The sequence below is a fragment of the Simochromis diagramma genome, unplaced genomic scaffold, assembly GCF_900408965.1.
Source record: "Simochromis diagramma unplaced genomic scaffold, fSimDia1.1 OVJJ01000439.1, whole genome shotgun sequence".
NCBI lineage: Eukaryota > Metazoa > Chordata > Actinopteri > Cichliformes > Cichlidae > Simochromis > Simochromis diagramma.
In genome coordinates this window covers 45,594-62,554 of record NW_024386899.1, presented here as the reverse complement: position 1 = coordinate 62,554, position 16,961 = coordinate 45,594, and the positions used below count along the sequence as shown (strand labels likewise).

General features: G+C 43.2%; 1 protein-coding gene across 1 annotated transcript; it reads right to left on the bottom strand.

The window, feature by feature from the left end:
• Positions 1-6,027: 6,027 nt before the first annotated feature.
• Positions 6,028-11,626, bottom strand: LOC120735325 (high choriolytic enzyme 1-like). Its single transcript, XM_040034643.1, has 10 exons — positions 11,505-11,626; positions 11,194-11,293; positions 10,930-10,957; positions 10,787-10,837; positions 10,349-10,480; positions 8,325-8,442; positions 7,475-7,653; positions 7,077-7,158; positions 6,737-6,861; positions 6,028-6,644 (listed from the first exon to the last, which is right to left on the bottom strand). Coding segments are annotated over exons 2-10 (771 nt in total). The 5' UTR covers positions 11,248-11,293; positions 11,505-11,626; the 3' UTR covers positions 6,028-6,642.
• Between the last annotated feature and the right edge of the window lie 5,335 nt (positions 11,627-16,961).

The window sequence follows — 16,961 nt, the reverse complement described above, 5'->3', positions numbered from 1 at the left end:
TATTTCCTGTATGATGGGATGACTTAAGACACGAGTTATTAAAACAAATATAAATGACAGCGTGACGGCCATGGTACTTTATGAGGGCCAAATATGTTAAGGATAATGTTTCTCAATGTAAAATTGCAAAAAGCTTTTGGATAGGATACAACATCCTGTAAACAGTTTCCTCAGGACCTGCTGAACCTGCTGATATTCAAGCTGAAGAAAATTAAACCTTTATTTTGTTGCTCTGCAGATGAAAGAAAAATATGTTTAACAATTCAACAAGAGCAGCACCTTCAACACATGTACATTCAAATTTTGGAACAGGCTCAACATTGATGTTGTTCAATAGTTTATATCCGCTCTCAAAAGTCCATTTTATGTCATTTTATGGCTTTAATATTTCCAGCTGATAAGGAGACTTACGGCATTTCAAATGCTTTAAACATCCACTTTGTCTGTAACGACAGTATCAAACTACAGAGCATTGTTTTTACTAAAATTCAACATTTTCAGATGAAATTCAATTCAATTCAATTTTATTTATATAGCACCAAATCACAACAAAAGTCGCCTCAAGGCGCTTCATAGATACAGAGAAAAACCCAACAATCATATGACCCCCTATGAGCAGCACTTTGGCAACAGTGGGAAGGAAAAACTCCCTTTTAACAGGAAGAAACCTCCGGCAGAACCAGGCTCAGGGAGGGGCGGGGCCATCTGCTGCGACCGGTTGGGGTCGCAGCAGGATAAAGACATGCTGTGGAAGAGAGACAGAGATTAATAACAGATATGATTCAATGCAGAGAGGTCTGTTAACACATAGTGAGTGAGAAAGGTGACTGGAAAGGAAAAACTCAATGCATCATGGGAATCCCCCGGCAGCCTACATCTATTGCAGCATAACTAAGGGAGGATTCAGGGTCACCTGGTCCAGCCCTAACTATATGCTTTAGCAAAAAGGAAAGTTTGAAGCCTAATCTTAAAAGTAGAGATAGTGTCTGTCTCCTGAATCCAAACTGGAAGCTGGTTCCACAGAAGAGGGGCCTGAAAACTGAAGGCTCTCCCTCCCATTCTACTTTTAAATACTCTAGGAACAACAAGTAGGCCTGCAGAGTGAGAGCGAAGTGCTCTAATAGGGTGATATGGTACTACAAGGTCATTAAGATAAGATGGGGCCTGATTATTTAAGACCTTGTATGTGAGGAGCAGGATTTTGAATTCTGGATTTAACAGGAAGCCAAAACAGGAGAAATCTGCTGTCTCTTTCCAGTCCCTGTCAGGACTCTTCATTGGTGTGTGTTATCTGGCTTCATGGACAGATAGAGCTGGGTGTCATCTGCATAGCAGTGTAAATGTATGCTATGTCTTCTAATGATGCTGCCTAAGGGAAGCATGTATAATGTAAACAGAATTGGTCCTAGCACTGAACCCTGTGGAACTCCATAATTAACCTCAGTGTGTGAAGAGGACTCTCCATTTACATGCACAAACTGGAGTCTATTAGATAGATATGATACAAACCACTGCAGCGCAGTACCTGTAATACCTACAGCATGTTCTAATCGCTCTAATAGGATATTATGGTCGACAGTATCGAACGCTGCACTAAGGTCTAGCAGGACAAGCACAGAGATGAGTCCACTGTCAGAGGCCATAAGAAGATCATTTGTAACCTTCACTAAAGCTGTTTCTGTGCTGTGATGAGCTCTGAAACCTGACTGAAACTCTTCAAATAAACCTCTGCAGATGATCTGTTAGCTGTTTGACAACTATTCTTTCAAGGATGCTTGATATGAAAGGAAGGTTGGAGATTGGCCTATAGAGTCTAACTTAACATCAATGGTACTAAGAGTAGCTGTAGATTATATTACATCTGTGGGATGATTATTGGTAATTTTTTCTCTAATGATAAAAATGTTATTTGTGAAGAAGTTCACGAAGTCATTACTAGTTAGCGTTAAAGGGATGTTTGGCTCAACAGAGCTCTGACTGTTTGTCAGCCTGGCTACAGAGCTGAAGAGAAACCTGGGGTTGTTCTTATTTTCTTCAATCAGTGACGAATAGTAAGATGTTCTGGCTTTGCGGAGGGCTTTCTTATAAAGCAGCAAACTATTTCTCCAGGCTAAATGAAAATTTGGCTTCTCTCCCCCCCACACACACTGTAACACCCCCCTCAGTACCATTTGTTTGGATGATATTCTTGGAGATTCATTTTTTTATATTTATGTCTAATTAAACTGTTCCTGTGAACCTTAAATCATTTGCAACATGCTTACACAAATCACAGTTGATAAAGAGTAGCAGAAGAGGCTCTGGTCAGGGGGAACAAGATGTCCTGACACTGGGTCTTAGAATCAGCAGAAGAATAATGGATAATAGTATCATCAAGGCTAAGCAGGGAGCTGCTTTACTTTTCTATCTCTTACAGAGGAGGGAGCAGATACCAGACCAGGTCAGACACGGGCGCGAGGATTTGCAGGAGCCATCACTTCCTGTTGGAAGAAGATCGCCATAATAATCATTTGTTATTGTCACTCTGTAAAAACCTGTAAAGCCCTTCTCAGGGTTATCCATGGTGTGAGGCAGATGGATGTATCAGCATTGCCTTTTGCCAGCAGAGAAGCTGTGTTTTCCTTTGAGTTCACGTTCTTGCCTCCTTGAGTCTGTGGTTGGGTCCTTTTCCGGCCTGCACACAGCCGTTCAGTTATACTTATATGTGTTGCATAATGTGGTAATATACTCCAGACTGTGGTGTATAAAGAGGGACAGTGTTGATATGGGTAGCACTCTGGCCTCACAGCACTTCAAACCCTTGACGTGTCAGGTCAGGCATCCATAGAATAAAACCTGCACACATGCAGCTATGGCACATTCCTAAGTTAAACTGTGCTGAAAGATCTGATGAGTTCTTTAAGTCCCTATCTCAAAGCCAGCATGACTGCGATGGTGCCCTAAAGCTTCCAGTAAACACTCCCATTTAGATCACACTTCCCAAACTGAAAGTTCATGTTGATGAACTAGTAAGACTAGCAGGTACAGTAACTTGTCCCTTTCCTTCTTTCCTTTCCGAGACACTAGCAGGAATTCAAAAAAAACCCCTCTGGTTCCACATGGAAAGAATCTTCTAAGTGGATCAATTGTGGTTACAAGGGTAGCTGTAGCTCACTAATAACTTTAGGGCACCATCGCAGTCACGCTGGCTTTTTTTTTTTCCTCTCCGTTTCCCTCCTGGTGGCAAACACACAAACACATACGGAGTAACTAAACAATCCTCAGATCAACGTAACTGCCACAAAAACCAACCGCGCTGCTCTACCGTGCTTCACACAATGATCCAGCGCAGACCGAAGCTCGATCGCCCTGTTAAGAAGGCAGCCCGGGAGATGGCGGATAATTGGCTACAGTTGGTCGGCTCCGATCGACAACAGGTGCGGCCACGATTCTGATGGATCAGATGGAAAATCTGGCGAGGTGTGATTGCAGATGCCGTGCAGGTGCTTTAATCTCACCTGCTCAGAGCTCTGACTGTTTGTCAGCCTGGCTACAGTGCTGAAGAGAAACCTGGGGTTGTTCTTATTTTCTTCAATCAGTGATGAATAGTAAGATGTTCTGGCTTTGCGGAGGGCTTTCTTATAAAGCAGCAAACTATTTCTCCAGGCTAAATGATGATCCTCTAAATTTGTGACACGCCATTTCCTCTCCAGATTACGAGTCATCTGCTTTAGGGTACGTGTTTGAGAATTATACCACGGAGTCAGGTACTTCTGATCTGAGGGCCTTTTTTTCTATAAGGCAGAGTAAATTAATTTGTTGATCAATCATTAAGTCATGAGCTAACTTGGAGGAGAGAGACCTAATATTTAATAATCCACATTTCATTCTTTCTCCCTGTCCTATCCCACAGTCATGTCTGTCCCGTTTGTAGCAACTGAAAATAAAATAAATTCATAATTATAATAAAGGTCAATCAAATGGACCAATATGGCAAGGCCATGATGATCCACTTGGTAAAATAAATCCGCCTGGCATCTTTCTTGGCCTTAAGACAACAATTCTGATGCTAAAGATCCAAACGGGACACACAAAAAAAATAATAATCCACATTTCACTGTTTTACTCTTTGGTTCAGATGTGGAAACTGTATTGTTCTTTCTTTGTGATTTTTTATATTTAAGTCATTGTTTTGCTGGTTTTTAGTTTGTTTTTTGTTGTATAAAGCGCTTGAGTTCTCAGAAGAGTAGAAAAACGCTATATAAGAACCAGTCCATTTACCATTTACCATCAAACAAGACATGAATGCCATCCCACCAACTTGCCAGCATTCTCTTATTAGTAGGTTAATGAAAGGGACTTGCACACTGAGGCCTTCTCTTAGCCTGCTGATTCCTCCTGGGATTTTCCCACAGGTTATAAGGGGCTCTCAGAGGTGCCTTTTGAGACCTTAGTGTATTGACTTAAAGACTCTGTCACTCAAAACTGGGTGAGCTGCATTGGAAGCATGGAAGTGTCAGCTTTTGATCCACAGCCATTTGCTGATGAGAGCCAGTGTTGGCTTAATTCACTTTGTCCTGTTGGAGCACTACGCATGTATCCAGACAGGACTAAGGTGTTTAGGAAAGCAACCAGCTCTTTGTGTCCTCGCTCTCATAGAGGGAAGCCTCTGTCACACTAGCAGAGAGCACTAGAACTGAGAGCAGATATAACACCCCAACACAAAACAGATTGGCATCTCTAACAATGGATATGACATGAGTCAGACATGGCATGTAATGAAGGAACCATAGTGAAGGTGGGTCACAAAGCAACTTGGAGAACCAAAGCTCTGGCAATATGTTTTTAGACTGCGGCTGAACGTTGTTCCAAGATTTATCACTGCTCATTCTTTTTGTTCCCCAAGTGTCCTCGATGTCTAAACCTTTGTTATGGTCAAACCATCAGGCCAGATGAAACCATACCTCTCACTAGATCAGGGCCAAAAATATTTAGCACGATATACATTTGAAAATTTGCGATAACGATATAACCGACGATATAAATGACACTAGACAAAATACTTTACAACTCCACAACTTTATTAGTGAAAAAAACCCCATCAATGTATTTTCACTTAAACAAGCAGCTTTTTTTAATCTGCATTAAAGTTATATATAAACGTAACAGTGCAAATTCCTCGCTGACAGTTTAACCAAAAGGCGTTTCCAGTGGAAACTGGCCGACACATCCTCAGCATAACCATGTATAATATCCACTAAACTTAAAAAGAGGTTATACACATACAATACGGTAACATTATGTTGAAGCACAGTACGTATCACTCCGCGAGGCTCCTGCCCACGATAGCCGTAATGCTCCGACCCATATTCTATCACGATATTTCATTTTCTTATCGTTGCCCAACATTATACCGGTGTTACCGTGAACAGTATGATATGGCCCAGCCCTACCTCACTTATCATCAGACCAGCAAACAGGGAGAAAAGCTAAGCTGGCAGCCAGCAGCTCCTTAAACATCACCTTTGAACATGCTTGACAGCTTGCTCCTTGTATAGTTATTTATATAGTCAGACAGGCAGCATGAACTAGTACAAACAATTACAGCAACAAATGCCGGATCATTGTTCAGGCGTGTGCATGACTGAGGTTTCATAACAGTTTTTAACAATAGTTATGAAGAAACACATCAGCAGAAACTAAATGGCTGATCAGATTACTATGGGATGCATCATGATGGTGGTGGGAATATTCAAGTCTGTGGGTGTTTTAATCTTCTCAAGCTAAACACTTGCACTGAACTGACTCCACCCTACACAAGAAGAAGTAGCACTCTAATCTTGAGAGACATGATCCACTCTGTGGTTTCAGTTTTCTGATGGTTTGGTAGGATATTAAATGCAGAACATGTATTTATGTAGTAGTATTTGTGCATTTGTTACATTTGTTGCACATTAAAAAAGGCACCTGTAACATTCTGTCCAACTTTAAGCAAAACACATATTTCTAAAATAACTTAAAATATAATAATGAAACAATACTGCCCCCTGTTGCTTGAAATATGGAATTTTATTTGATAGCACTTCTTACAGAAAGAGACAACAAACCAAAGATAAAACCCCTCGAAAAACAAAAGCAAGAAAAATTAGAAGACATTGTGAGAAGAAAGATTCTTCTTCTTACACTGGTGACACTGGACTATATCTACACACTATATCTTGTTGATACATGTTGGTCATGTATAAGACAACAGTCATGATCATTCCATGAAAGATTTGACTTTTTGTTTTGTTCACATATTTTTTCACTTTGCTGTTTTGCCAAACAAAAAGTTTTGAGACATGTCGCAGTCGCAGGGTTTGGTTCTATGTCTGCATCATTTACAGTTACAAAGTTAATTATCAAACTGATAGTTTATAGTCTAACAAAAGGGGAGAAAACCTCAACAGAAAGCGAGATAACACCATCACCCTCTGGTATATAAGCCTGCCGTTTAGCTCGTAAAACAAAGACCCAGAACTTCAACTCTCTAAATGTGATATTTGCAGCATATTTTATGTTTCTTTTATCATTTTTAAGTATAGTGGATCCACTCCCTTGGTGTAATGCTGGTGTTTGGGCATCTGAAGAGTCTGGATGCAAAGTTGAAGGTTCTTGCTGAATTTCTGGTTAGGAAAAAAAATCAACTCCGATCAGTACTTGCTTCGAACAAAAAGATAGCAAATTTCTTTTTTGTGGGTGTGTCTTAATAACTCACAGCATCCATAAAGCCTGTTTACACGGGCGATGTCATTGGGACTCATTTGGAAAGCATTTCCAAAATTAAGATTAGGATTGGACCTGGCAACAATGGTTGGCTGCCCATTCTTGGAGAAGGCGAGTCTAAAAGCACAAACAACAGCACACAAACACACATACGCGGTTATATCAGGAAAACAGAGGAGAAAATGGGCCCATAAAGTATTTAACATTAAAAATCCATTCCCCACTGAGTGTGTGCATGTTTTTGTTAGTCTGGATTACATTTTCTTGCAGAAAATGCAAAACATGTAAGGAAATATAAAACCTTACAAAGTCCATCTCACACAGCAACTCACCTGCCATAGTGCATGACAGAGTTGAAGTCATAGGGAGTCCCCAAATTGTTGGTCTGCACTTTCACAAAGTTGTGCTCTTGTCCTAAACAGAAATTTCCAGAAAATATGACATGTTTTTATATGCTTCCACTTCAAAATCCGTCTTCAGTCTCAGCTCTTTGAAGATGGATACATCGAAATGCTAGCTAATCTCTCCTGTGGTCATTTGTTTGATAGTCTTGGGACTAAAGAAATACAAACAAAATCTTCTATGCAGTGCTCGCTTGAACTGCAGTGTTTTATGTGCCGAGTTCGGAAAAGCACAGATTACTTGTAATATGTACACTGCTGTGAAACAGGAGGATGTCCCATTGTGTACTAAGTTAACTGTAACCAACGTTTTGGGTAGTTCAGCTGACCTGTGATGATGTTCCCGGTAAGGATCCTCACATGCAGATCTCTGTCAGAGCGGACCTGCTCGTGGTGGAAGCCCAGAGCATGAAGAACCTCATGTTGCACCGTCGACTGAAACAAGCAACCATTTCTCTGTAGGGAGACTAGCTGTCCTCCATTCTGACGGCCCAGGTATGAATAACACCTGATATACACAATGACATCGCTTAAAAAATAGATGGACTGTTCTATAGCCTAGCACTGTGCATCCTCCTCCTTCAGCTAGTCATGCTAAGGCTAAAGTACCAAGAAAAGCAAAGACAGTAATCATGTGACCGACTTTGACACTGTGGCTCTATAGACACTGGTCGAACCACACTTTAGCTTTTGTACTTTAATATCTTAAATAATATTTTAAAATAAAACACACACATATCCATTATCAACTAAAGTAAATAAACAGATAGCGGTCAAATCAATCTCAGAAGCTTTTTAAACATCTGTCGTCCCTTAATCATCTAATAACCCACCAGATTCATCTTCTCGCCTTACAAGGTGCCAGTCTCTAGTTTTGGAACTAGTGGACCAAATAGTATGTGAAATAATTAAGAGCAGATGAGTAAAATGCTCTTTACACTCCTATGCAACAGTATACATTTCATCTAGTAGCAAACAAAAATAAAACTGGACATTTTACAGTACAAGGTCAATGCAGAATGGTCCTTCAAGAACCTGTTTTGATGACACATACAGAATATTTGTAATGCAATCATTTTCAGAATTGCATTTTTGAAGGGTTTAGAGGGTGTGGGTGTATCAGTCCTGTCCTGCCATATAGATACAAGTACAGTCTAAGTACAGCAAGTGCATTCTCACCCTTGTCCAGAGAAGAAGTGAAGGAAATCTCTGTGGCTTGTACGCCAGACAAACCGGACGCAGGTGGGAGCGTGGAAGGTGACTAGGGCATTGATGATGACGTTGCGCTCTTGGCTGCCTGCAGATTCAAATATGAGTCTGATGAGGAACTTCTTCAGTATTCAGGATCTTCAATATGTTTCAGCCATTTCAACTTGGCAGCATAAACAGTATTTACAATCTGTGCTGCTTCGAGGATCTCTGAGTTCCCATCAGAATGACAGGGCCGCCAAAATCTATCTATCTATCTATCTATCTATCTATCTATCTATCTATCTATCTATCTGTCTGTCTATCTATCTGTCTGTCTATCTATCTATCTATCTATCTATCTATCTATCTATCTATCTATCTGTCTGTCTGTCTATCTATCTATCTATCTGTCTATCTATCTATCTGTCTGTCTATCTATCTATCTGTCTATCTATCTATCTATCTGTCTATCTATCTATCTATCTATCTGTCTATCTATCTATCTGTCTATCTATCTATCTATCTCTGTCTATCTATCTATCTTCTATCTATCTGTCTGTCTGTCTATCTATCTGTCTATCTATCTATCTATCTGTCTCTATCTATCTGTCTATCTATCTGTCTATCTATCTATCTATCTATCTATCTATCTATCTATCTATCTATCTGTCTATCTATCTATCTATCTATCTGTCTGTCTGTCTGTCTGTCTGTCTGTCTGTCTTGAAATAGAAAAATTGAGAAAGTGACATTAAATGAAAACATAATTTGAAAATTGTGTGCATCTGTGTATGATATCAATTCAGCATACTTATACAAATATGACTTTTCAGTTTAAATGCTTTTTAGTTAATCCCACAATAAAACAGCATAGTTACAGTTTTTCTCAGTCGCTTTGGTGCGTTTCTCAGAACACCATTAACATTTGCACAGCAGTTAGTGCATTTCCCAAAACAATTAGTGCAAACTGCAAAACCTAGTGGATAGCCTGCAAAAGCACGTCACATGCACAGAATTGATTATCCATACCTCAAAAGCAAGTATCCATGTCAATGAAACTGTCAGTGCCATCAAAATGAAAAGTCTTGACACCATCTTTATGAACAAGATAGTCAAATGGCATTGTCATGTTTCCACTATGACAGTTTATAATTTCAGTGTTTCCCATTGCAAAAACAATTGGTGACACCTGAAAATGCTGACGACAGCACTATGGCCTACCTGTACAGCCATCTGAAATGTGCAGTAAAGTCACTGTAGATGTTATGGGAGTCTTGGGAGTAACTGAGACACTGAATACGTACGTTTCACATTTCCATTGTGTAGAAGTGTTTGTAATCCTACAGAATTGTGCAAAAGAAAAATATGCTACAGTCACTTGTTCACTGTAGAATACATGTAAACATAAAATCACCCATTTGGTAGAGCCTCCTCATGAGTGACAGCTGTAATTCACCTGAGATCAATTGTTCAGTTTCGGAGACATTTCCAGGAACAATGATACAGAAAGGTATAGGATTTGCTTGACAGATGGCCAATATTTGGCATGTGATAACTAGTTCAACAGTTTTGTGTGTGATGACTTAAGCAATGGATGTATGACTATTAGTTTTATTGGGAACGACTATTCAGCATCCATAGGTATGATTACTTTTGACTGACATGACATAAGCAAATGGAAATGTCAGAAAGCAGCAGGGAAATGTATGGAAGCAACTGATTCATGTCCAAAATCATTTGCAGTTTGTTCAGAGAGAGGAGAAATTGCTACTATGATGTGCACAAATGACTGAGTGTTGTGGAGGTTGAACTAATAGTTATGAGAATTTCAATTCTGATCTGAGAAACGCACCAAAGCGACTGAGAAAAACTGTAACAAAGCAGTATTTTTGGAAACCACTTGAAATATATATTATATATATTTATATAATAATGGCTTTTATTTTACTATTTTTATCCATCTCTCCTTTTCATAAAGTCTGTGTTTAATGGTTAAAGTTTGTACTGCTTACTGTATTCAGTGCCAATGGAGACAGGTACATAGACAAAGGGTCCAGTTTTAGGCCACTTGCAGCCAATGGCTGTGCATGGAACAGCATTCCTGGTAGTAGTGGGTACAATGTCACCATGAACCAACGCTTTTGCTGCAGAACAACAAACAGAGTGGTTAAATGCTCGATAGTTAGGCTGCCATTTTCTCAGTTGTGTCAAAACAAAGAGGTAAATGCTTACAGCATTTACTTTATTGATCGCACAATTACAATGTTTGATAATAACACAAATCAAACAGCTGACTAGGACAAGCCAGTAAATGACCAAAAGGTTGATTGATCATTGTGTCTGTTGGGAGTCTATTGTATGTTAACATGTCAGTTCTCAGGGATCTTTCATTTTCATCCAGAATTTATATGTTAACAAAAAAGAGTTTTATTTTGTAAATCTTCACTTACTTGAGTTAGCATTGACTTTTTCAATGATCGCTGAGGCACCCAGAGACTCATCTGTGGATACAAGAGGAAACCAGCAGATTAACTTTAAGCTCTTATATTAAAAACACCTCAATATGCTGGAAGTATTTCATCACTGAACGCACCAGTTATATTTCTAATGACAGCAGCCCTCTGCAATAAAAAACAAGACATTTTCAACTTACTCTTTATCACATTTGAAATCACACTGACAAATGTTATTGCTGGCAAACAAAAACTATTATGTGAAAATACTTCAACTGCGTCACGCTTAAACGCTCATAACAAGCAGCCATGTCTGTTAAGCAGACACGGTTAGAATTACTTTCACAGAACAGCCGGCAGTGTTGAACAACATTTAATGCCTTTGCTGGAAGAGTCAAGCTTACCAGACAAACGGCTGTCATTGACAGGCAGACGGAGAAGAAAAAGGCTGGAGTCATGATGTTGGTCCTCTGCAGTTAACCTACAGTCACAATCTGAACAGCACTGTGTAAAAAGAACTTCAATGAACTGCTGGAATAGAAAGGCAAATAAGTGGGATACGGGCAGCCCAACAGCTGATTCTGTTCATCTGGATGTTAACTTTTCTCCCAATGAAAATGCTGAGCAGACAACATCCACATGAAGAGAATCAGATATCTGGGATTTCCCTACGTAGAGGATTCAGCGTGCAGGGAGATGATATGAGGAGGCTTACCTGTTGTACCAGGTGTTTGCTGGATGCAGCAGGTGTTCGGCTGCTCCATCTTTATAGATAGCTCACACAGGGTGTGGCTGAGGTTTCAGGGCTGTCTTTTTAGTTATCAATCCATTAGTTTCTTTTTGCTGATGCCAAAACACTAAAGCAGCAACAAATTTCCAGGAAGGAAACTTCAATCAAGGACATTGCAAACATTTTTTGAGGCTGACGTAAACATTCAGAGCATTAAATAATTGCAATTAAAAGTTGCAAAGCCCAAAGAAATGCTGATGGAAATTAAATTTCAATCAGACTGGAATGAAATTCTTTTAACAACATAATTACCTTTGGGCAAAATAGTCAATAACAACAACATTTTCCTCATATGTACTCAATTTGCACCTTTGCCTCAGTTTGTAAAACATTTCATTGCTAGCTTACAAAATAAAGTTCTTCCTTCTGAAATTCAGTCAAGCATCACATTAAGGAAATACTCACATAAAATGCAAACACTGAATATGTGGTCTGAATGAACAAAGATATGAAGTAAGACGCTAGAGAAGGAAAACCAAACAATTCATCAGACCTTCTGGGATAAATGTGCCATAAATTAATTAATAATCATTTTAAAATCCTGTAACATTAGACAAATGGCAAACTATGAGTGATTTGTTGTGGCTTGCTGCGATGTCTTATTTAATAGTTAGAGTTTAATATTTTGTGTAGATCGAGGTATTAAAAATAGCTTTTTGGCTATTTTTAATACCTCGGCTCCTGAGTAAGGAGAACTGTGTCTATCAATTCTCAGTAAGCAAGACACACATGAAAGATTATGTATGAATAGATGAGAAATTTCAAGTGACAAAAGACTCAGTGCTACGTGAGACAAAGGGCTGGGATGGAAACCAGGAAACAGGTTTTTAAAATGAGTTCTTGTAAATGCAGCTTCCTTGTGTGCAACCTGAAAAAGGCTGTGCTTAAAATGATTACATAAAAGATATAAATCAATAAACGGAAAAACAGAGTTTAAATGTTCATTTTATTTATTAAAAAACTTTTTCTTTCTCTGTATCACTTTGGTTGATGGACTAATTTTTATATAACGCTTTTCTACTCTCCTGGAGTACTCAAAGCGCTGCATACAACATGCCACGTTCACCCACTCACACAAGCACTTCTAAACTCAAGTGTAAACAAATAATATTCACACACATTTACACTCCGATGAACGCATCGCAGGCCAACTTCGGGTTAGTGTTTGGCCCAACAATATTTGGACTGCAGTTCATCCTTGGGAAACCAAGGATCGAACCACCAACCTTCCAATCAGTAGCTGATCTGCTCTACCACCTGAGCTACAGCTACCCTTGTAACCACAATTGATCCACTTAGAAGATTCTTTTCATGTGGAAACAGAGGTTTTTTTGAATTCCTGCTAGTGTCTGGGAAAGGAAAGAAGGAAAGGGACACGTTACTGTACCTGCTAGTCTTACTGGTTCATCAACATGAACTTTCAGTTTGGGAAGTGTGATCTAAATAGGAGTGTTTACTGGAAGCTTTAGGGCACCATCGCAGTCATGCTGGCTTTGAGATAGGGACTTAAAGAACTCATCAGATCTTTCAGCACAGTTTAACTTAGGAATGTGCCATAGCTGCATGTGTGCAGGTTTTATTCTATGGATGCCTGACCTGACACGTCAAGGGTTTGAAGTGCTGTGGGGCCACAGTGCTACCCATATCAACACTGTCCCTCTTTATACACCACAGTCTGGAGTATATTACCACATTATGCAATAATGGGTGTCATGGTCCTGGGCCATGTTGGCCCAGTATTCTTAGTTTCCATGTATTTTTGTATTTTGTTCCTTATGTGTTTTCCCCTTGTGACTTTTATTCCCTGTGTGCCCCTCTATGTATCTGTGAGCCCTCGTCTCCCCTCCTTGTGTTTCATTCTATGTTTTCCCCAGCCCGTTAGGTCTGTGTTCTCCCCGTGCTCTCTCTCCTCCTGTCTGAACCTCTGTACTTCCTGTTTTACTTTGCCCGTCTCCCGTTAGTGTTGTGTTCACGCCTGCCGTGTCTTGTTATGATTATCAGTGTCACCTGTGTTCCCCGCGTGCTCCCACTTCAGGAGTTCATCCCCCGTGTCTGTGAGTTTTGCGATTGGGTCCTCATCCTGCCTGCCACACAGCGATCCATGACAGAAGAACGCGACCAGTAATGGACCCAGCAAACTCCCTACGGAACCGGCAGCATGCAGACCCCGCCTTCCCTAACGAGAGGAGAAGGCAGGAGGCTCGGCATGCCCGGGAGCGCGAGTCTGCCTCTATGGGACTCGATTGGCTCTAGGTGGGCCGCGCAGCCTCCAAACTGCAAACGCTGCTGCCTTTTCCCCACATCGTCCCACGGTGATAAGAGTTGGAGGATTCAGCCTATCGCCTGCCACAACTCCTCCGGCCTTTTCAACTTCCGGTTCACCTCCCCTGTCACCGCCCACGTCCCGCGCAAAGAAGAGGGTTACTCGGCGGCCGAGGAGAGATTTCGTGCCTCCGACAAGCAGCCTTTCTCCGCTGCAGTCCTTTGCGCTCTTCCTGGGACTTCCACGCTCGGAGCTGCACAAGCTCCCTGTCCCTCCCTTCGACGCAGCCCGGCCCGTCATCGGCTCAGTCAGCCGACGTCCCTGAGGTGCCCGCGTCTACAGCCTCGGGAACCCACGGCACAGTTCCCAGGAATAAACGGCGCTCACGCCGTCGCCACCCTAAAGTTACTGAGCAAACTCCGGTGGTGAGTGAATCTGACAGTTTTTTCCATGCCACTTCCAAGTCGGACCGACTCGGACAATATTCTGTTCCTGAGTCCGCAGTTTTTCACGTCTGTAACTCATCAGAGATGAACAGTACGTTTGAAAATGACTGTGTTTCCAGGCCTCATAACATTTCTAAGTTCACCTCTGCACCTATTAAGCATGAGACTGAGTTCATTGCCCCCCTAGAGACTGCTGTTCAGGCTGACTTAAAAAACTCTGGCACTGTAAACTCTGTGTGCGTCATCCCAGAGACCGTTAACTCTGTGTCTGGTAATTCTGGGTCAGTTAATCCACAGCCTGCATTACCTACCCTCACGTCCCTGTTTGAGAATGAATGTTTTTCCTTTGCTCCTCCCAGGTCAGCAGTAATTAACACACAGACTGATAATCTCACCTTAGAAAAGCAAAAGACTGTTTTTGGGTTGCATACTTGTGAACTAAATATTAAAACAAACAGTCCTGAGGTTCCTGCTGAAACCGGAGGGGACCACCTGGAAACTGACCTGTGTGTCTACCGACCTTCAAGGGCTGCGCGTTCTGTTCTTCAGGTTGCTTGTGACCCTCTGCCACATGTAGATTTTCCTGTCTTGTCTCTTAGCTCTGAAACTGTTTCTCCAGGGTTAAAGAATGTGGCTCCCCTCGAGTTAACGATGGCAGATGTGAAGTCTGTTAACTCAGGTGTTGATAACACAAAGACTATGCATTCAATCACAGTTGTTAAGGTTAAGGGCAACAAGTTACCGTCCGTCATGTGTAAACTGCTAGGGGAGCTCAGGTTGACTATTCCTGAGTTAGTTTCCCACCCAGTTGCCTCAGACACCACCTGTGTTAACTCCCCTACTCCCGTACCTGCTGAGTATAAGACTGTGGACAGTGTTTCTTCACTCCTGGACTATGTTACTCTCCAACCAGCGTATTTAGAAACCGTATATGAGAATGCTTCTATGTCTATAACGGCTCCTTCTGAGCCAAGAAGTACAGACTCTAACTCTGCTAAGCCTGGATCTTTCTGTACTAAGACTGCTACTTCTAACATGGACAGCTTAAGAACAGCAGAGTTGCTAAAAGTGGCCAGCCATAAATCTCTGTTTGCTGACACTGTGTTTGGCTCCAACAACGTAGTTCACCCTGTGACTGTTACTGTTCCTGTGCTTCGCTCTCCACCTCCAGTTCCTGTAACCAGGGCAGCGCGGGCCCAGCTTTCCCTTGCTCCCGTATCAGTTCCTCGGGAGAGGGTGGCTGAGGTCCAGCTGGTCCCTGCTTCTGTCCCCAGCCTGGCAGAGGCGCCGTTCATCCCAGCATCCGTACCTGCTCCTCGAGTGGGGTTGATGGACACCCAGCCTTTGCCTGCTCCTGTTCTGGTTCCCCGGGTGAGGTCAGCCGTGACCCTGCCGACTCCTGCACCCGTCTCAGTTCCTCGGGTGGGAGCGACAGAGGTCCAGCCAGCTCCTGCACCTACGCCGGCCCCCAGGGTAAAGGCAGCCAGAGCCCAGCTCGTCCCTACACCCGTATCTGTTTCTCGGGTGGGGATGACTGGTGTTCGGCCAGGCCCTGCACCCGTTCCTGTCCCTCGGAGAAGAGCAGCCAAGAGTCAGTCACCTGTCCAGTCACCAGTTCAACTACCTGCTTTCCCACCATCACTACAACCACAACTACAACTTGCACTTCAATCGATAGCACAGTCACCAGCTCAGTTCATAGCTCAGCAACCCGCTCAGACACTGTCAACCTCAGCTGGCAGCCTTTGTGGGCTTTCTCCGCCAGCTGAGGACTGCGTGGTACTGACGGACTTTGGACAGACTGTTTGCCCTGCACAGCCCCAGCCGTTGCATCCCAAGCCGACTGCGTGCCCTGTGCAGCTACAGTTAGCGTCCGCTGAGCTGGAGGTCCCTGCACCTGCTGGCTCTGCATCTGTCTCCGCTGGGGGTTCAGGAGGACCCCTCCAGCAGCTCCTCGTCTCCGCTGGCGGCTCTGCCCAGCCCGGCCAGCACCTCCTCGTCTCCGCTGGCGGCTCTGCCCAGCCCGGCCAGCACCTCCTCGTCTCCACTGGGGGTTCAGGAGAACCTCTCCAGCTGCTCCTCGTCTCCGCTGGCGGCTCAGGTCAGCCCGGCCAGCACCTCCTCGTCTCCGCTGGAGGGTCCGGGGGGACCGTTCAGCCGTGGTCTGGTCCGGCCTCTACATCAGCTGCACCCACGCCCGGTCCGGCCTCTGCATCAGCTGCACCCACGCCCGGTCCGGCCTCTGCATCAGCTGCACCCACGCCCGGTCCGGCGTCGGCCTCTGCTTCTGCTCCGCCTGGTCTGGCTCCGGCTTCAGCCTCATCTTCGCCTGGCCCAGCCTCAGAGTCTTCGTCCTCGTCTGGCCCAGCTTCGACTTTGGCTTCTGTTTCGCCTGCTGCAGCTCCAGCCTGTGCTTCGCCTGCTCCGGCCCCGTCATCGCCTGCTGCAGCTCCAGCCTGTGCTTCGCCTGCTGCAGCCTCGTCATCGCCTGCTGTGGCCCCGTCATCGCCTGCTGCGGCCCCGTCATCACCTGCTGCGGCCCCGTCATCGCCTGCTCCGGCCCCGTCATCGCCTGGTCCTGCCTCGTCTGGTCCTGCCTCGACTGGTCCTGTGCCCACCGGGCCATGGCCAGCACGCCTAACACTGGAGAGCCGCCGCTGCCTTCCGCGCGGT